The sequence below is a fragment of the Aquila chrysaetos genome, chromosome 16 (genome assembly GCF_900496995.4).
Source record: "Aquila chrysaetos chrysaetos chromosome 16, bAquChr1.4, whole genome shotgun sequence".
NCBI classification, from domain to species: Eukaryota; Metazoa; Chordata; class Aves; order Accipitriformes; family Accipitridae; genus Aquila; species Aquila chrysaetos.
In genome coordinates this window covers 4,478,076-4,497,716 of record NC_044019.1, presented here as the reverse complement: position 1 = coordinate 4,497,716, position 19,641 = coordinate 4,478,076, and the positions used below count along the sequence as shown (strand labels likewise).

The window sequence follows — 19,641 nt, the reverse complement described above, 5'->3', positions numbered from 1 at the left end:
TCGCCTCCTATACATACAGGAAAGACAAACTCCTCTTACTTGAGGATGAGGGTCATTGTCTCCTTACGATCCTTTCCCTGGAAGGGTAGCGAGCCGGTGAGCATTTCAAACTGGGAGGGAAAGAGAAGAAGGGGAGGTCACGTCTGAGCAAGCCTGAGGGTTGCACAGATCCCACCGCACCTTCATCTGGGAGCTCGCCAAAGCTAGCGAAAAGCTTGCAAGGGATCAAAAGCCTAGCTCTAAAAACGATCGCAGACATCATATTTTTCTCCAAAGGAGCTTGGTTCCCAAGGCTTGCAGCGGCAACACGTTCAACACAGCGCCTTCTCCTGTGGGAGCCCTCAGATTCAGCAACTGCCAGACGGTGGCACCAGATCTGCACAGACACGGACATCCCAGCGCTGGGGTGGACACGGACACCCCCACGCACCCCATGCTGCACACCCCAGCGCTCACTGGGACAACAGCCTCAGGAACTCTGCCTCCCCCGAGAAACACGCGATCCTGGCTGGATGCCTGGACTACAGAGCCCTTTCAGGGAGCTTGGAGAACATCCCCAGGTCAGCACATCTGCTAGACGTGCAGAATCATGTAATGGTGTTTCAGAGCTACCGCTGGAGCAGCTGCCGAGCCAGGTCCCCAAACACTCTAGCTGGGTACATACCATTAACACCCCACTCCAGCTGGGTACATACCATTAAGACCCCGTAGGACCACCAGTCAGCACTGTGCGAGTGGCCTTGGCGATTCACAACTTCTGGTGCCATATATTCCACTGTTCCACAGAAGGAATAGGCTTTCTTCTCATGGTCTATAGCCTCCTTACTCAAGCCAAAATCTACATAAGAGAAAAACTGTCAGCGTGCACCCACGTGCTCTGAGCAATCACACAGAGCAGAGAGGCCTAAGAGAAGCTCCATATTTCAAGAACCAACCTTGCTGGAGCACAAGGCTTTTGTGGAGTCCCTTACCTGTGAGTTTGATGTGCCCTTCTTCATCCAAGAGGATGCTACAGCATGAATGAAAAAACCAAGTTGTTACTGTCTGCAATAAGGGCTGGTGAGAACAAACACACAGAGCAGAGGCTGGTCTGAGACGCTCCCAGAATCCAGAGAAGGTTATCTGTGCCTTCCCCCAGTGCTTTAAGCTCCATCACCAAGACACGAGCGGGACCAAGAGCAGCTCCCTTCTCTCTACGCCCTCAACTTCACATTGAACGAATGACCCACGCAGGTTACACCGCCTTTGATCCCCCCACATAGCCCAGGTAAAGGACAACCAAGTCATGCAGCTGGTATGCGTCTCTGCAGAGACCCAGCCTGGTGCCTTTTCCCTCCGAAGGCTCTCAATTGCTTAAAGCTGGAGCCCGGAGACTGCCAAGGATTACTGCTCAGACATGTGCCACACACATGCTGCCTCCGCAGCGCTCCTGGCCGTAACTGCTGATCTGAGGAGCAGGAGCCTTGTCGATTGGCACTGCCGCCTTCCATCTGGCTGGCCTCGGAGCATCATTCGGCTTTGCCTTCGTGGAAGAAGGCTGCGCCGTTTGCTGCCTACAGGCTTGGGACTGAACTGGAGGACTCGGTTCCCTGCCTCAGCTGTGCTGCACGTACTTCTCTGGTTTGAGATCCCTGTATATGATTCCCAGGCTGTGCAAATGGTCGAGCCCCAGAGCCAGCTCTGCTAGGTAGAACTTCACGTCCTCCTCGGTGAACATGACCTGCAGGAAGGGAGAGGAAGCGGACAGGTGCTGGGGTTACAACGCTGGCAGCGGGACAACCTCCGCTGCACCCATGCAAGACCTTTCACAGCCATGTTGCTCCTTCCTGCCCTTTCATACCCAAGTTTCCCAGGCTTCAGCCACCATCCTAAAGTATCAATTAAACAGCAACACCAAAAAAAACAAACAGGGTTACTAAGCAGCAGACAGGTTTTTAAAAAACTCTTTGCTTAGGTTAACCAGGTTATGTTCCCAGTTGTCTTCGCTTGGCACAACTTCTCGCTACCCCTCCCATCCCCTGCCCTTGCCCCATCCCAGCGAGGCAACACAACCAGCCAATGCTGCAGCAGAACATGCTTCTCGCCTGTTTTAAGCTTAAGTTTTGCTCAGAAGCTGCTGCGGAGGTGAGACCTGCCTCCTATGCTGCTGCTTTTCTGCCAGAGGACAGGGTTCCCGAGTCATCCTCTCCTGTTGCCAGCTCTGGGCTACCAGCAGCTTGGAGGTTGTTTTCACCCCCTCAAAGACTTTGCAAGGGTCAATCGCTTCTCCAGGCAATTAAGCGCAGATGAACTGAGAGCTGCAGCAACCACCAAGATGCCAGAGCATACCCACCTCTTTGGAAAGCCGAGTGAAAAGGTCACCTCCTCTGAGGAAATCCAAGATGAGATACAGCTTCCCCTCTGTCTGGAATGCTGAAACACAAGCCGGAGCAGGAATCAGACCCCTCCGCTGAGGGAAGGCTCCATGGTATTACATTAATCACTTAAATCCCAATGGCTCCAGTTGTGCAGATGCCCTGCATGATTACTAGGTTAAACACAGGTAGGGCTAATTATTTGGGGTAAATGAGATCGCCTGTCCGTGATGTTGAAACGGGAGCTCACCAGCAGCACTCTAGCACTGCAGAAAATCCTCATTTTGGGAGGGGTTGGTTCCCTTTCAGCCAGTGATGCCCTCCTGAAAGGGCTGTTTTCCCGAGAGAGGCACTGGTCACTTTACAGGGAAAGAAGCTGTCCTCGCTTTCCTCAGAGTCAGAGCATTAATCCTGCAAAACTCTGGCTTGACTAGTTAACGCTGCTTTCTCAGTTTCTCCTGATTTAATGTTTTAATCGTGAGGATTTGATGTTTAAACCTTTCCTTCTGGTCTATGCTCTGTTCCCCATTCAGTAGCTAGAGCAGGCATGGGACCAAAGACCTTTCCAAGAAAGGATTTGTGTTAAGGGGATTGTGAAGGCTTCAGAGCAGCACAGCCATTGAGGGACACAGACTGATCCAGACCTCTTCTCCATTTCAGGTATCTCCAGAAGCCTGTTAGGGACCACGAGAGGCTCTCAGCAGCCTCCAAGCAGCCTGCTGCTGGATGCCTCATGCTCATCTACCTGCTCATGGCAGGCATGCCTGTAGTAGCATCTTTATTGTGCTTAGAAGCAGTCGGTGCCTGTCTGAGCCTGCAGCCCTTCTCCCAGTGTCCCAGCTAGCTCCACACTCACCGTAGTGGAGTTTCACCACAAAGGGGTGGTTCACATCAGCCAGGATGTCCCTTTCTATCTTTGTCCTTACTCGATCACGCACTGTGGAAAAAGAGAGGAACAGCTCAGACACTGAAGCAGGGACACAGTACCCTGGTGTCAGTCTTGTCCCCAGCCTTAAACCCTTTAGTACCAGGCAGCTTGAGCCAGAGCTTTTCTCACCTCCATCACTGCGACAAGAGGCTTTTAGAGATGGAGAGAAAAGGAGGCTGTTTGGCTGAGATAAAGATACTTCTCTTTCACCCAGACTACCCTGTGGCCAGCAGTGACTGCTGACACATTTCCCCAGTGCTCTTTGAGACACAGAGGATAAGAGCATCGCAGTAAGAGTCTCGTACCTTTCAATGTCGCCTTCTTGAGCACCTTCATGGCATAGAGGTGGTTGCTATCTGGCGGTGTTATTTTTCTCACCAAGAAAACCTGAGGCAGAAGAACACCACATTTGCCAAGCACTAAACATTAGCAGTAGGAGTTGGATGCCTCCCAAAGTGGCAAACCTCACAGTAACCCTAAGAAGCAGCTGGCCGCAGGACTGGTAAGATGTACCTCAAGCTCTCTATGTGAAACCCCATGAGGTTTTCAGGAAAGTGCTGTGTGCAGACTCCTCTCACCCCCTACCTCCAGCCATTACAGCACTTGCGCTTTTATACTGCGCTTTCCTCCTCTCCAGTCTTCCACACCTCTTGCTCACTCCTGCAGTTCTCGTGGGGCTGTGGCTGATGCCTGGGAGCTGTGACTTGAAGCACTGATGCTGCAATGTACCACAAAGCCTCCTGGTGACTTGCTGGTTTGACAGCCAGATCAACTCCTTATTATCCAGGTCCTGCATCCTCTTTGGATTTTTACCTCCTTCCCTTCCCTGATGTCCCATTCTACCTGTTTTTAGGCAGCTTCAAAAAGACACCACCTTTCTTTTGCATAAAGCCACTGCTGCATTTGCTCCGGCAACAGCACACGGTTGTGTACAAGCTCCCACTGTTAGCGCTGGTAACTGATTGACATGAAGTTCATTTAATGTGTGAGCAGATGGTCTGTAAGAGACCTGGATTATTTACACATTGAAAGAGATAAGAGTTACAGGCTACTTCCTTCCCCCTTCACAGAAGTGAAACTGGACCGTAAACAGGGGCCAAAACCAGTCCCTGGCACACAGCACTATTTCTGAGAAGACAGGAACCTGCCCAAGTCCTCCAAGTCCTCAATTCAACTGACAGCTTGGCAGCCAGCTAGAGAGCTGCAGGAGGTCCTTCTGCCCTGCGTGACACCTGCATTCATGAGCAGGATACTACTCCTTTCCTCCTGATCATCTGAAAAAAGAATTACAGGGGAGCTTTGGACATAGAGGCTGGCCCTTGTGAGATGGCATTGCTACAGCTGCCTTTCAGGTTAGGAGCAACCATTTGCTAAGTGGGCTCTTCACTCAGATTCTCACAATCTGGTGGGAATCGGGAAAGTGCTTTTCGTTAGGGACACAGTCCCTTTTGTCATCAAAATCATTTATCTGGCGTGACACATAGGAAGAAAGTGAACTCACCTTGCCAAAAGAGCCCTGTCCCAGCACCTTCAGGAGCTCAAACTGCGAAGGATCGGCTTTCTCGGAGCCTTCCTTCACATGGTGCGTGATGTTGATTTCTTTCACAACACCTTCGCCCTGAAAAAGAGGGGACACGGTTGAACAAGGGAAAGCAAGCCTTATTGGATTAAGGAACGAGGATTGTAGCTACAGGCTCACAGGAACCACATCTGAGAGAACCATAAAAGTTGGTGCTTCTCACAGGTATCTCCTGGCTTCAACATCTGGAATAAATAAGTCATCGGTAGGCTCGCACCAGGCAGCCTTGTTAAATATCCTGCACTCTCCCCAAAGGCTCCGCTCCTCACACCACAGGTGTTGCATTTCTTTGAACTGCATTTCAGAAGAGTGCTTGAAAAGCACCTTCCTTTTTAAGGCACTGGTAGCAAAAACAGGAGTGTTTATGCCACTAAAAATCCCACAACACAAAAATACGGCACTGTTGTCAAAACACGGCCAGGGCTGGCAAAAATCAGACATGTTGGAGCCCATCTGCTCAGCAATCTGAGCAACTCTGCAACATAAGTCTTAGTGCATCTTCAGCACATACAGATGATGCTTTAACAGACTCAAGCCTTCAAGAAGATTGAGGGGAAGCCAAGGTCTCTGGCACATGTTTTGTTTAAAACACATTCTTTTATTTAAAAAAAATAAAGAAGAAAAAGAGATTTAATCAGCAGTATCTAGAATAAACTCACCAGTGAAGCTAGGCCAGCACACAAGAACAGCCACAGACCCTGAGGTGATGCTGAAATCCCTCCTTTCCCCAGCAAACCTCGTCCATACCTCTGGCGCATAGAGCTCAGAGTTCAGCTCAACAGAAACATCTCGCGCTGCTTTCTATTTGCATGCCAGACTTTTTGCACTACTAGTCGTCCAGCTGTGCCTTTCCCCCTACTTCTCTTGATCATACCTAGCCAGTATACCTGTACTTAGGTTTCCTCTGAGCTTGACCTGTTCCAGCCCCTCTCCCGACCGACCACGGGGAGAACCCACAGGGCAGGCTGGACTCAACTTCCCACTTCTACAGACGTGAATCTTACTCAGGACAGAAATCTCTTGTAGCTGTACATCTTGTGAGGGCAAGTCCAGGCTTCTTAGCACTTCAGTCCCACGTTATCCAGCATTAGATACGGTCTGGTTGCTATTTGGACCTGAAGGCCAGCAATTACGTTCCAAAGGGCATTAAACACGGTTGCTCTCCGACCCTAGGGCAGATGCGGCCATCGGAGGCTGCTAGAAAGCTGGAACTACTATTTAGTTTTTCCCCTTGCAGAGCTGGGGGGAAAAAAAGTTATGCTTTGTTTTCTGAAACTATTCAGATACTTGGTCTGGAACCCACGGCCTAATCAAAGCAGCTTTTAAAAACAACAGGAACCAAGTTTCAGGCTCTGCCTCTCCTCTGCACCCCAGCCCACTCCCCACCCTCCCAGCACCTTCTCGGGGAGGGTGGCCTTGCCAAGCGCCCGCGGATGTGGTTGCCTACCTGCACCGAGCACCCTTCCCTTCCCGCTCTCACGCTTGGCTTTTCTCTAGATTAGGAAGTGGCTTTGTTTCCATGTTGGTACCTTTGCTCTCTCAAGATCCTGCGTTATTCAGACACTAAGACCTAGCAAAGAAGCCCGTGCTCTCAGCGGTGCAGCACGTACAGCCCGAGCACGGCGAGAGGGCAGGGGGACAGGAGCTCCTCCCGTATTATCCTGCCTTTTGCTGGTCTCAGTGACCACAGAGAAGAAAGATCTTATAATCCCTGTAACAACAAGTTTTCATGTTCCATATGCTCTCCCAGCTTAAATCAGCCACCTTACACTTCTGGTTTTTCGTTTGGAGGCTTAGTCCGCAGCAGACGGCTGTTGGTTAGGAACAGCTTCCCACTTCTAGCCAAAAGCGTGAGGGGCAGTCAGCCAAGAGGTCTCCTCCTGCTAGTCCTTCCCTGTTGGTCAGCTCCCCAGGGAGCGACCCCACAGCAGGGAGAGACCCAGGGATCGGACCAGTGGAAGTTGTAGGCTCTTTCTGCTCCCCCCATCTTCATGAAAACACTAGAGAGAAACCAGGACTACACAGCATCAGCACTCGTACAACCATGCATGTTTCACCCCGTAGCATCACACACCTATGCAGAGAGGAACATTTAAAATGAACTCTTGTATCCACCTCCAAGGCATCCGGACCCATTCTCCCGCCAGAGCTCTTCAGGAGCTGCGGAGCGAGGTATTTTCACAGCTGTGGGAATTCTTTGCCTTGGCCAATAGCAAGACCCAGGGTGTTTAACTACAAGTGGTTTCAGCAGCCCAAGCTGTATCTGAAGGCAGGCAAAGATTTGCATATGCAACCTGCTAGCCAGACCACATCAGCAAACACACATACATATATACATACCAACAAGACCAAAAGTGGCATCAGCAGAGACATTGTTGATAGCTTTCTGAGAAAAGCTTTGAGATGCCATTTGGCATCTCGCTGACCCAAGGGAGGTTTTCTCCCGTGGACTCATCCAGTAACTTGCAATTCAACAGTTGGGACTCTGGGGACCAGCTCCTACAGCCTGTTTAGCAGCACCAGAACAAGTCTCTAGCACAAAAGCACTTGCGTGCCACCGAGCACAAACAGACTCTGCTTGTACCGAGATAAGTTTCTTCAAATGGCACCGTGAAGCAAACTATCCCAGAAGGCAGAACAAAAAAAGCAAACCAGACTGCTCCGAATATCCATCTGAAGCATCAGCCCACCTGGATGAGCCACCAGCAACACCAAGTGAAGCAAAGCGAGCTAGCGGCAGTACTGACCGGGCTGGAGAGCTGGCTGGGGGCAGGCAGCTGCAGGCTGCAGGGCTTGGCTCGATGTTTCCTCTGCAGCCAGAGCGTGAGGAACGCGCAGATGCGAGGAAGTTTAGGGTCCCTCTCCATTCTCCCATCCCGATATCAACATCGCACAGCCCCAGTAACCGTCACCCCCGCGAGATCCCGGGGAAGCACGGTCGGCTCCCGAGGATCGGGGAGGCTTCCGCGGAGCTGCATGGACGCCCCACGCTTGAGGTTGCCGGATGGAGGAGATACAGGTGGTTAAAGCCCAGCTGGCAGATGCGCAGTGGAGACAAGCGACTCGGTTGCAGAGGCACATTCACGCTCCCACTCCCCAGCAACAGCGCTTGTGGTTGGGGCTTTTTGGTTGGGTTTTTTTTTTTTTTTTTGGTTTTGGTTTTAAAAAAAAAAAAAAAATCTCACAGCTCCTTGTTCACATTTGGGTTCCCTGGTTCAGACAAGATGCTGACAGAAAACATACATGGTCTAGTTAAAGTGACTTCCATCTAGTGCTGCATGAATCTCATGTCAGGCTGTGAGCTTTGGGGGTATTTCCACAACGGGGGAATATTCCGAGAAGCCATTTACTCTTTAAAAAGGAAAACTCACGAAACCTCACACAGAAGTCTGACACCACCTCGGAAAGCTGCACATCTCTTTGCTCTCACACTGGCACAGGGATGATAAGTCACCCATGATGGGATTTGGGGTGCATCGATCCCATGGGCAAATCCTCTAGCATCACTAGGATTTGCACCTAGTCCGTCATTTGCTTTATGCTGTACGGGAGTACTTGCTGTGGATGCTGGAGTTATCTAACAGCCACCCTGGGAAGTTCCATGCGAGGTATTTTTTAAGGGTGCTTCTGATGCAGACAGCTTCTGAACCCACTGCTGCTTGGATTTATTGGCAGGACAGAGGAGAGGTATTTAGATCGCTTGTTTTGCCTCCTTTCCCCTCCAAGCCTGTTCCCCTTTGCCCTTTCCATTGGGTCAGGACAGACAGATGTCTTCTGCAGCAAGACCCCAGAGAGCACAGGTAAGAAAGAAACCCCTTGAAATGAGTAAAAAGACACCCACGCACCTTCGCAATTAGAAATAACCCCGTGTCAGCGTTGATTTCTGAATTTCTCCAGAGAGCGCAGAGTATGAAAAGAGGATCTTGGTTTGGACCCAGAGAAACTACTTATGACTGTCTTGCCTCCTCCGCCCCCATAATGTGCTCTTTAAGAACCGATAACGAAAGAAACAAATGACTTAATACCAGCAAGGCAGCTGGTCCCAGCTCCACAGAGGGAACCTCAATAGCTGATGAGGTCCAAAGCAAGGGAGCAGGTGCCAGCGAGCAGCATGAAACAGCACCGCGCAGCTGCTGAGCACAAGTCTCCAGGAGACTCGGTTCATACTGACACCTCCTTCGCCCTGCCACAGTCCCAGTGAAGCAGAAACCGTGTCCACAACGTGCCGTCCGACGGTGAGCATCACCGCTTCTAAGGAAGCTTTACGTTGCTCAGTGAAGCTGTGCAGGAGATGCAGCCAGCCAGCTCTCTGCGTGTGGGCCTGGCAAGATCTGATAAATCTTGTCCCGATCGAGACAATTTTGCATGTTGCGTTATCAGGCACTCAGCACGGGGAGAGGAGCCTCAGAAAAGCAATCAAAAAACCCCACTGTACGTCCCTGCCACTAAAACTCTGGAGCGCCCGCCCCAGCAAGCTGACAAGATCAGAAAGCCACAGGAGACATATATGACAGCACGGAAAGGGGTTTGGTGTGGGGAGGAAGGAGGAGGAGGATGAAATCAAGTCCAGGATGTCATGTGAGCAAGTGAGTAATAGCTGTTTTCTGTATTAGCCGTCCCACCTAGCTGAGACGGGCTGGTAGGGGCTTGCTGCCAGAAAAGGTTTGGTTTTCAGAGAGGTCCTTGCGAGCTCTGCTTACGCCCTCGCATACGTGGGACGACCCGTCATGGGACAAAGTGCAAATTAAATGCATGAGTCTCCTCGAGGTGCACATCTGCAGCAGGCTCTCTTACCTTGTCTGCCGAGTCCACAAGGTCTTTCTCTATCCAAGTGATGTCTGATTTTGCCTGTGGGACAACAAATGAGTGTCAGCACAGAGGGGCTGTGATACTCTGCTAAAGTTTTCCCAACGAACTCGTTTAGCAAGACCAGGCGAGCTGTTTCCAGTCACCGGTGGGGTCCCACCAGACATCGCTCCTCGGGATGTGATTCTGAGCTCTGATGGTGGCTCCAGGAGAGCGGTCGGAGCCAGCTGCTGTTAAAGGCTTTGATAAACTCTGACGGGCGGTGGAGAAGGACACGGTGCCGGCGCTTTGTTACACGCATTTCCCAAGAATCAGAGCGCCACCGCCAAGGAGAGAGAATTAATTTCTGGCAGGTTGATTAAGGTCTAGATCAGATTTTACTCTCAGCTACACATGGACAAGCTCCAAAAGCATCTGTTCTGGTAGCCGTGTCCTGGGTCTGCAGGGAAGTTTGGCACCCCCGTGGCAAAGAGAGGGCTCCTCTCCACGGCAAGCGCAGCGTTTCTAAAGCAAACAGGAGGAACATATTCAAATACCAAAACTCACCACATCCCTCAAGGGCAGGGCAGGGCCAGCCCAGCTGCTCTGACAGGTCCCTGAGCAGCATTAGAAATGTCAATTTATGCTGCCTCTGGGGCCAGATGCAATTCTGTGAACCCTTACAGGGACAGATGCAGAAGCATTTAAGGGGAGCTCAGAAAACAACTGCTTCTGAGCTAGGATATGGCTCCTTCTCCCCCCAAAACTCAGACTTAAGGGAAGAAGTAAGTTTTTGCAAGGTCAATACCCAAGCCTGCTGTATTTTAATGAACGTACATAGATTTGCTATCACAGCTAGGCACTCTTTCACCTGTTTTTTAGATAATGAGCTAAGTTTGAATAGAAAAATCACCCCCCGAAAAATCAAAACGGATTTGAAACATTTCCTCCGAGAGGTTCAAGTCTTTGGCTGCGGATGAGATAAAACTCATGTGACTGCAGACAGAAGGGATGTAAGAGAGACTCGAGCTGTGACTTCTCTTATGTCTTTTCAAGCAGTTTGTCAGCACAACGGAGCCCGCAGCGCTGGCAGGGCTCTTCGGCGCCAGCAACGTCAACCGGGTGGGCACAGCGCGAGGCAGAGCGACCTGAAAATAGGACAGGAGGTACGGAGAGGCAAGAGAAGAAAAAGCAAGCCTCGAGGGAAGGGAGGAGCTGCGTGAAAACAGCGAGATTAGAGTTAAGAATTAACTGATTTTCAGCTCTGGAAGGACTGGATCAGATCGGAGGGGGCCCTTGCAGTCACCTCCTTCCCCTCCTCCGCTCCGTTGCTCTGCCCTTGCTGCGGGAGCAGCCGGGATCTCTTTGGGTCTGGGAGAAGGTGGTTGTCCCGCTGCCGCCGTGGGAAGCGGATGCCCGGGGCAGCCAGCTGACACATCTACCAAAGCCACAACTAAACCCCTTCCTGAACTCCCCAAAGCGATCACAAAAACCTCAGTGGTCCCCGCCGGGGATCACACCCACCCCACAGGGAAACCAGCTCCTTCACGGCTCCGACCAGCGAGCAGGCACCAAACCCTGCCTTGGATGGGGATGGATTGATTTCTCTCCCACAAGCACGGATCTCTCTGCAGGTCCACCCTACCAGCACAAGACACTGCTCCTGTGAGCTACCAGCCATCTTCTGACACCCGCAGCCTCGGGGGAGGCCATTTTACACAGATTCCTGCACCACTGAGAAATGATATTTGCTGTTCCTGAAAAATAAAAAGGAAACCCTGGCCACTGGGCAGATCTGAGCCCAGGAGGTCGCTCAAGTCAGAGGAGGAGACAACTTCTTCTGAACTTCCCAAAGCCGCCTTCGAACTGCACGGATGGCTTAGTCACCCTAGATCAGGGCTGGGAACATACATATGGGGTGGGTTTTTTTGCAACACCAAGTTCAAAATACAAGTCCTCTTTCCTACTTTCCCCTTTCTTGAGGAATGATTTTACAAGCCAGAAGCCAAGAGACAGGTTTGTTTTTGCTCGCGTTTTGTCACTTTGCTGGTTGATACAGTCACATCTAAATGCAAGGAAGAAAAAAAAAAAAACTGCAAGAGCTAGAAACAGATTACGCTTTTGGCATTTCGCTTCCTATTCATCAACAACTAACCAGAAGCTGTTTTAATTTCTGTTGCTTCAACACATGCTCTGGTCCCAAAACACTCCCAAATTTCTGGCAGCACCTAGGAAAGACACTCTTTAGAAAGCAGTTTTACCATCAGAAATGCCTTTTCCAAAAGAGAAGTCGTTAATTAATACTGGATAAGGTCTGGCTCTATGAGGTCAGGCGATTCACCAGCTTCTTGCGTCCTGCAGAAGAGACAGAGCACAGCACTGTATGCAGAGCAGATATTTTATCAGCTAGACACTTGCCTCCTGGATCCTTGGCTTGCTGCGAAAGAGGAGCCTCAGCATCTCCAAAGCTTTAGGCTGCTATTCTCCCATACTTTGCAAGCTGGCTTCTGAACTTAGAGCACTCTGCAGCACCCAGACCAGCACGAGAACCCCGAGTGTAGTAGTTATGTCACTGGGATGTATTTTGGGAGTTTTCACTGAAAGGAAACTGCGGTTTCGTATGGGGAAATTGCATTGTGTGGCGATGGCTGCACAATACCAGCAGGCAAATGAAAACACTGGATGGCTTTACGGGTGCTTAGGCATGGCTCTTTCCATCAGCAAATCTCAGCGGGCTTTTCAAGAGGATCAGTATAGTCCCCCATGTTACAGACAGGAAAACAGGCATAGAAAGACCAATTTCAGTCACTACACGAGGCAGCAACAAGCAACTGAGAGCCTGTGCAGCTTTCTTCCTCAAAGTTATGCGGCCCCTGCTCTGAGCAGCACAAATGCCGAGTCCAGCACAAATGCTCTCCCTGGAGGATCAGCTGAATTGCAGGTCTGCAGGGAAGGGGTCAGGAGGAGGCAGGTTCTGCATCCTTCCCTGGTTCATCCCTGCCCCACGTCAGAGTCGCCGCTTGGTCATCTGCTGCATCAGGTCTTTGGGACGCTGCTGCGAGGCCCCACGTGAGGTTTGCACGCTGACATCTTATGGGAGGGTTGCACAATCCTGTCCGCTTGCTCAGCGGTCAGCTCCTGCACCACGACGCTGCTCTGCACCCTGCTCTTATACAGCCAGGGATGCCTTAATACGGCCAGAGATGGGCACTGGCCAAGTCAGACAGTGCAGACACGGGGAGCGGAGTGGAGAGGTGAGAAGGTCTTTGTCCCTATGGCTCTGAATCAATTCTCTCCCATTTCTATGTTTGCAAGGAAAAGAGTGAGCCCCACGCTTACTCCCAGTTCCTGTCAAGAGGCCATCTGCATTTCATCTGTACAAAATAGATACCCTAGATGGTTTCAAAAGTTACCCAGCTGTTTCACCGGTGTCACTGCAAGGTCCTTTGCTGTTTTACAGAATCCCTTTAGCTGTCCCCGCTCTGTACCTTAAAGTCACAGCTCCTGCCAAACTTCTTTCCAGATCCATGCAACTTTTGCGGCTGTTAAGCTGCTTAGTGCTGCCCTGGACTGCAGCATTCAAACTGCTGCCAGGCTGCAGCTGTGTCTATACGGAGCATCCCAATAGCTCCTTCCCACTTCTAGAGCCTGTTTCCCAGCGAGAATCGCTCCCTCCTCAGTGGCAGGAGGCACAAGGGATCTCAAAACGATTCTGCAGCAGAGAAACACAGAAGCTGGAGCTTACGTTTGGGCAGCTACAGCTTGTGCAAGGAATTAAAGCAGCTGCAGAAGGCAGGCATGCTTCTAGCGTGAGATGGGATGATGCACTACCCTGGTTCGTGGTCTGGCCTCTCTTCTGATCAGTTTTCTGACCTGTGTGTTAACATGGGCACAAAGAATTGCATCCTCACCCCATCTTGCCTTGCCAGGGGTCTGGCTCAGCCTGCCCGCCTCTTTTCGCCCCTAGAAACAACGCTTTGAATTCCTGAGGCTCTTCACAAGGAAGAAGCTCATCCTGAAGCCCCTCTGCTAAACCTAGAGATCATAAACCAGTCTTGGTCAGAAGCAGAAGCCATCAGCTCTTTGCTTCGCACGCAGCTAACAGCCACGGAGGGAAAGGCTGCTGCAAGAGTGCAAACCTCCATTGCTTTGCTGTCTCTGCTCCCAAGAGAAGGGACCAGAACCAAACAAACAGGTAACAATCCCAATATAAGGCAATAAATCTGTAGCAAGAAGCATAAACCAAAGGAAACTGTGGTGCAGGCAGCTGCACACCAGTAAGCAGGTTGTGGGTCTAAGGGCAAGAGACACGCAGGCTGAGCCAAGGCAAGAGCCTTCTTCCATCACACTTCCAAATGACCTTACACATCCCCGGTGAGTTTGACGCTTTTAGGGCAGAATTAAAGTCACTTCTAGGCCTTATGCCATATTTTTGAAAAGCAAAAACTTTGTGACAGAAGTGGGTTTGCCAATTCTGTTCTTTCTTTTCCTATACCCGTGGGTCCTGGGAGAAGCGGGGTGATGTTGTGTGAGCAGACGCTGGCAATGAAGTGCCAAGACCCGGCTGTAAACTCGGCGTGAACCTGCTGTCATTGGCACATCAGTCCTAGGAAAGATGATCCCCCAAATCCAGTGGTGCCAGATACAAATGGTTCCCAGTACACGGTTTAAAGATGCTGTAACCCAATTCTGTGTCAGCAGACAAGACTGTAGGACTAAGCTCCAGCAAGTCCCTACATAAGCTCCATAAAACAGGACACTTACTAGCCCTATAGATTTAAATCAGAATAACCAGGGGCTGCCTTTGCCTCCTGCCAGGATCCAGTTACATCCCACCGAGCACTGGGAACGGCATCGGGGAGGGAAGGATCGGGGTTTCATAAACAGGAAGGCGATGGTGTGAAGAACTGCTGCCCGAAGCGAGACAGCTGCTGTCACGTCAATGTGCTCCAGAAGTGGGACCGGTGCCCCATGCTAGACCAAAGGGATGTCTCAGCAGAGGTTTCAGCTGCTGGCCAGGAAGCACTGGGTGAAGACAACCTCTGACTGCGGGCAGATCCCTTCAGCGCCGACCGCTCCTGGGTGCCAGCCTCAGGAGTGTGGGAGCTTCACACTCCTGAACTTTTGCATGAAGTAATTTTATGCAACCTACTCCAGAGCAATAACCTCCCTGCAGAGCAGCAACTCTGGCTCTGGAGGGAGCTTGAAATAAATGGGAAGCAAGAGATGCTGCAGCTTTGCAGAGGAAGCAAGTCTGCTTTTGCTGTTAAGAGCAGAGAGGCAAAGGCTGCTCTGTCTGGAACTTTTTTTTAAAGCGGTGGTTCTCAAAAAGGGGAACAAACAAAGCAAAGAAACCTCCCCAGCCACTGCCTGCCCTCCTGCAAAGGCCTTATTTGGGCAAGGCTGACGGTTGGTCTCATTTGCAACCAACGAATTGGCCAGAACCACGTACTTTTGTGTGCATTTCTTTGGTGGATCACCCTCAGTGCTCCTGGGAACCCCCAGACTTGGCCCCAGCCTGAGCAATCCTGGGGGACGCTCGTCCCTGAGCAGCACCGTTCTTCCCTGAGCAGAGACACCGCGCAGCCTTGCAAAGCGAAGGGCTTCAGCTTGCGGTGCCTGCGTCCGAACGGACCCACCAGCCAGCACGGAGGACGGGCTGGACCTGTTTAGAGAGATGGGATGGAGAGAAGGGAACCGTGCCTCGAGGCAGAGCCATTTTGACACGAGAGGAAACGCTGCCCACAGCAACGAGATGGTCATATCAGCAGCTGCAGATTTTCACTCGCTTTGTTGCCATCCACAGACTTCCAGGAAAGCAAGGCAGGCAATGCTAACTACCCCCACAGGAAACCTGCCCTCTGAGCAATGCCTCTCCAGAAGTCTGCAACTGCTCCGGGACCTCTCAGGAGCTGAGAAATGTCACCGTGTACCTGTGCTACATGCACAGCCTGCACGTGGCACGGTCACCACGTCAGCCCACCGCCACTCCTGGGGCTTTGCTGGGAGGGGAGAGCAAGAGCTAGGTCAGAGTAAGCAGGTGCTGCTGCTCCATCTTTATTCGGGAAAGGAGTTCTTTCCTGGCCTGTCACTCGCTACAGCTTAGGAGAGAAGTTGAAAACAGAAGTCCAGCCAAGCAGAACATTTTGTGAGATTGTACCAATTTCATTCAATTGCCAGAGTTAGAAAAAACACCTGGGAGAATTCAAGAGTTTCACTTTACCTAATTCAGCGGGCATTGTAGTATCAAGGTTGTATTCAAAGATTGAACACCAAAGCCATCTCTCTTGTACTTACACATACCACACACAATTACAGGAAAAAAAACCTTGAAACCTCAAGCAATTTAAAAACCTCTCTGCCCAAGAGCAGACTCTGTCCTGTTCTCCCACAGGTGTTCCAATGGGTTTAATCCCAGTCCACGCTCCCTGGGCCATACAGCTCCCGCGGCCCCACGGCTGCCCTCCCTTGCAGGTATGAAACCTTGTGGGCTCTGGTTTTCCCACTCCAGCATCATCCCAAACATCACCGATCCAGCATCGTTGCAGGGCTGCCTGCTGAAAGCAAAGGTCTGACCACCGTTTTATTGCGTTTTATAAGACAGGGTTGCTTTTGCTTAGAATGTGCATGCCTGCATCTGCAAAAGTTTGGGAAGAAGAGACATGGGACCTCTCACTTGAGCTCCTCAGCCACTTCCAACCACATTCAGAGCAGGAAAAGCTGCTGAAGATTTCAGTCCCCAGGGTTTTAAAAAAGAAGGCGGCAGATGGAGGGAAGAGGTGTGCCTGTGCCCCTATGAGCCGTCAGAGAATCAGCAACAGCTTTTTACAGGAGGAGGGAGAAATAGGACAGCGTAAATGCTTGGGATCACAGACAGAGCTTAAAAGAAGAGGGAGATTCTTAGAGCAATCCAAGAGGATCTTCAGAGAAAGAGACGGCTTCGTTAGTCCTTTAAACTAAACTCATGCTGAACAAGGGCATTTGCTGTTTTGACAGACAAAAGCCTCGGGAGGCGGCCAGGGCCCGGGGGAGGAAGGGCCCACCGCGGGGTGGCTTTGAAGATGGAAGTCTTGGACAAAGTCACTTCTACAAACGCAGCTAAGGAGCACTGGAGACTTCGGCAACTGGAACTTCCCGATAAGTGGATAAGGACGGGGGCGGATTCCTGGCAGGAGCTTTGCTGCTAGAGGTTTGCGGCAAGGGAATACTGAGAGGGAACAGTGCTGCGGTAGAAAAGAGGCACGTTTCACCCTACGCTGTCTCCAAGGACTGTTTTATTGGTCTCCTGAAAAACAAACCAAACCAAAAGCGAGGGAGGGAGAAGAAACCCAGGTCACGCAGTCAGACCTCTGCGCAGCGAGGGTGTCGGAAACGCTGGCGTCTAGAAATCCTGTTCATCACTACCTTCATGCACAAACTCTTATGGGGCCAAGGTAGCTAAGAGAAGTGAATGACCAACTCCATCATGGCATGGATAACACCAGGAACCTCCTCCCATATGGCTTAAAACAAAAGCCTTAGACTCCGAGCATCCTACAAGCATCCTGCAATCTTCCTCGGGGCGATTTCCCTCCACTCGGAGAGGCAGCCAAATGCTTAGTGTAAAATTAATTTGGTGACCCTTGAGAAAGACTTTTCTGCCGCTCCGAGCAGTGATCGTGGCTCCCCGCAATGGGGGTAACAAGCAGATCCCTAAAAAGGGAAGACTCAGACCGAGACAGTGCAGTTTTACCCTGTTTGGTGTTTAGATGGAGCAGTTCCACCCTTTTTTCTTTTCGTGGGCCCCTTCTCTCACCAGCAAGTTCGCTTCTTCTGTATGTCAGAAAGTGACCTACATCATCTTCTGCGGAGGTGGACAGAGCTGTCACTGGGAGGAAACACTGCAAAATCCTGGAGGCCACAAATAGACACCAGCATGGTCTGGCAACGAGGAGGAAAGCACCAGTAACAGAGCACAGGGGACTTCCCGGCAGAGCACGGTGGGACAGCGGTGACAGGTACCGGTGCACGCAGCCGTGGGACAGGCTGTGTCACCCCAAAGGGGCTGAGAGCCCGGGGCACCCTGCCAGGCTCCCCCTTGAGCACACTCCAGCAGGTGGCACTCGGAGCATCTTTAATGTCCAAAAAGTGTTTCTGTTCTGAAACAGGAGGGTTAGAGCCCAAAGGACCCATTTCATAAACACCCATTTCATAAACACCTCTGTGGGAAGATTGAGCACCCCTAAACCAGGGGGGATCTAGGAACTGATTAAGCGATGAGATGTTTTCTCAAGCAAAGCCTGAGGCTGAAGAAGGGAAAAGGTGGCCTCACGCAGCAGAGCTCCCATGGCAAGGCAAGTCCTTCTGCTCCACAACATCCTTTTTGATCTGCTCGGTTGTTACCTGACTCATTTGACCAGGAACACCAAAATACCTGCTTTACACCAGGGGGCTCAGGTCCCTTTTGGGATGGAGAGAGCAGAGAGGCTCAGGCACAGGCATCCCCTTGCACTCCCCAGTCTCCTCCCTGCTCCTGGCTCTCTCCAGGGGCATTTTGGCACCAGATCCTGAAAGTTTCTTTTAAAAAAAATAATTAAATAAAATCTCTCCAACCTTTCCAGGCACTACAGGCCACAGCTGGCCAGGATCAGCTGACAATGAGCAGTTCGGGCTAAAGATACAAGCTTAGGCAAAAGATGTTCCCAAACCCCACCGAGACATTCCGATAGCTCTCCGGTGCCACTGCAGCCTGCTGCAGAGCTGCAAGAGAAGCACTTGCAGCCAGGAGGACTTTGCACCCAGTGAAATGAGATGCCAGAAAGGAAAATACCTTTAACTGCCAGGAGATAAGGAACTACTTAATTATGCAGCTTCTACAGAACAAATTAGTCTCCATTTAGAAAGCGCAAAGGATACTGCCTCCCCTTCCTGCAGCCCTACACACATTTCCCAGCAAGGAGGAAAGGTCCGCTCCCAGCAAATTCAGATAAGCTCATGCTTTGATGGTGGTAAAACCAGGACACCCCATCCCAGGCTTTTCTATATGAAGAATATTACTCTTAGGAACCAGCATTAAAGCATTATCCTCCATCTAGACACGATGCAGTTTTGCTACTTTCAGTACAGAAGATGAAAACTCTAACTAAATTATAAAATATAATGCTGGTTTCACAACAAGAACTGAGACTTGTTTGCTGCCCCTGGAGTTATCGTGGGATGTGGAAACTATTCTCTATCGCAGGAACGCAGGAATTCCATACTCCTCCCACAGCACACATGCTGCCGGCGGTTTTCTTGTTGCAAGACGCACGAAAAGTGGTCTCAGGACTTGGTAAAGCCTTTGCTTGGTACCTACCGGGTTTTGGGATGTGCACGCTGGGAGAATCCAGCTCTCTCTCCCACCCTCTGGGAAAGACACACGTGTGAGATACATTGAAAAAAAAGTAATCACCACATTTGCATGGTGGCTCTGAACTAGAGCACTGTTAAAAGAAAAAAAACCACATCCAAAACACACCCTGAGCTGTGTGTTACCAACACCCTGGTGAGAGCGTACAGGATGAGCGCCTGCCGTAGCAACGCACAATTTTTTCATTTAACGCTTGTACAAAATACTGGTGCAGCCAGCGGCCGCCCCCTCAGCAGCTCAGCGGTGACACAGGCACACACGCCTGCCCTGCGCGCCGGGGATGGGACCGTAACGTGAAGATCGCTACCCATCCCCTTCCCAAACATCACAGTATGGGAATTACAGTCGCCCTGAACACTGGGAATAACATGTTTTGTCCTGTTCCCCTAAGACATGAAAAATGCTGTTTTAAGGAGCTTTTCTTCCCCCGCTCTGTCCCTGCAGAGACACCAGGGCTCCCCTCCTGGTGCTGCTGCCCAAAAGGAGCGACCCACCAAAGACCACCGCGGACCCCAGTCCCAGTGCTCCCCGGCTGGCCCGATGACGGTGCAGAGCCATCGCCTCCCCCTCTCTGTAAGCAGACACTGCCTATGCCTGATCTGTAACC

The 19,641-nt window shown here is 51.0% G+C and overlaps 1 protein-coding gene across 7 annotated transcripts in view; it reads right to left on the bottom strand.

The window, feature by feature from the left end:
- The window catches only part of RPS6KA1 (ribosomal protein S6 kinase A1), a 42,628-nt gene that overhangs the window by 8,799 nt on the left and 14,188 nt on the right, over positions 1–19,641 (bottom strand). For 2 of the 7 annotated variants that reach the window (XM_030039228.2, XM_030039229.2), the window contains 9 exons: positions 9,656–9,709; positions 4,784–4,900; positions 3,588–3,669; positions 3,211–3,291; positions 2,333–2,412; positions 1,614–1,720; positions 972–1,009; positions 696–838; positions 40–110 (listed from right to left, as the gene is read on the bottom strand). In XM_030039228.2, the coding sequence (XP_029895088.1) occupies positions 40–110; positions 696–838; positions 972–1,009; positions 1,614–1,720; positions 2,333–2,412; positions 3,211–3,291; positions 3,588–3,669; positions 4,784–4,900; positions 9,656–9,709 (773 nt within the window). Of the gene's footprint in view, positions 1–39; positions 111–695; positions 839–971; positions 1,010–1,613; positions 1,721–2,332; positions 2,413–3,210; positions 3,292–3,587; positions 3,670–4,783; positions 4,901–7,608; positions 7,828–9,655; positions 9,710–11,291; positions 11,488–12,064; positions 12,207–19,641 lie in introns of those variants that run through there. The other 5 variants (XM_030039230.2, XM_030039232.2, XM_030039231.2 and 2 more) reach the window with 4 other exon arrangements.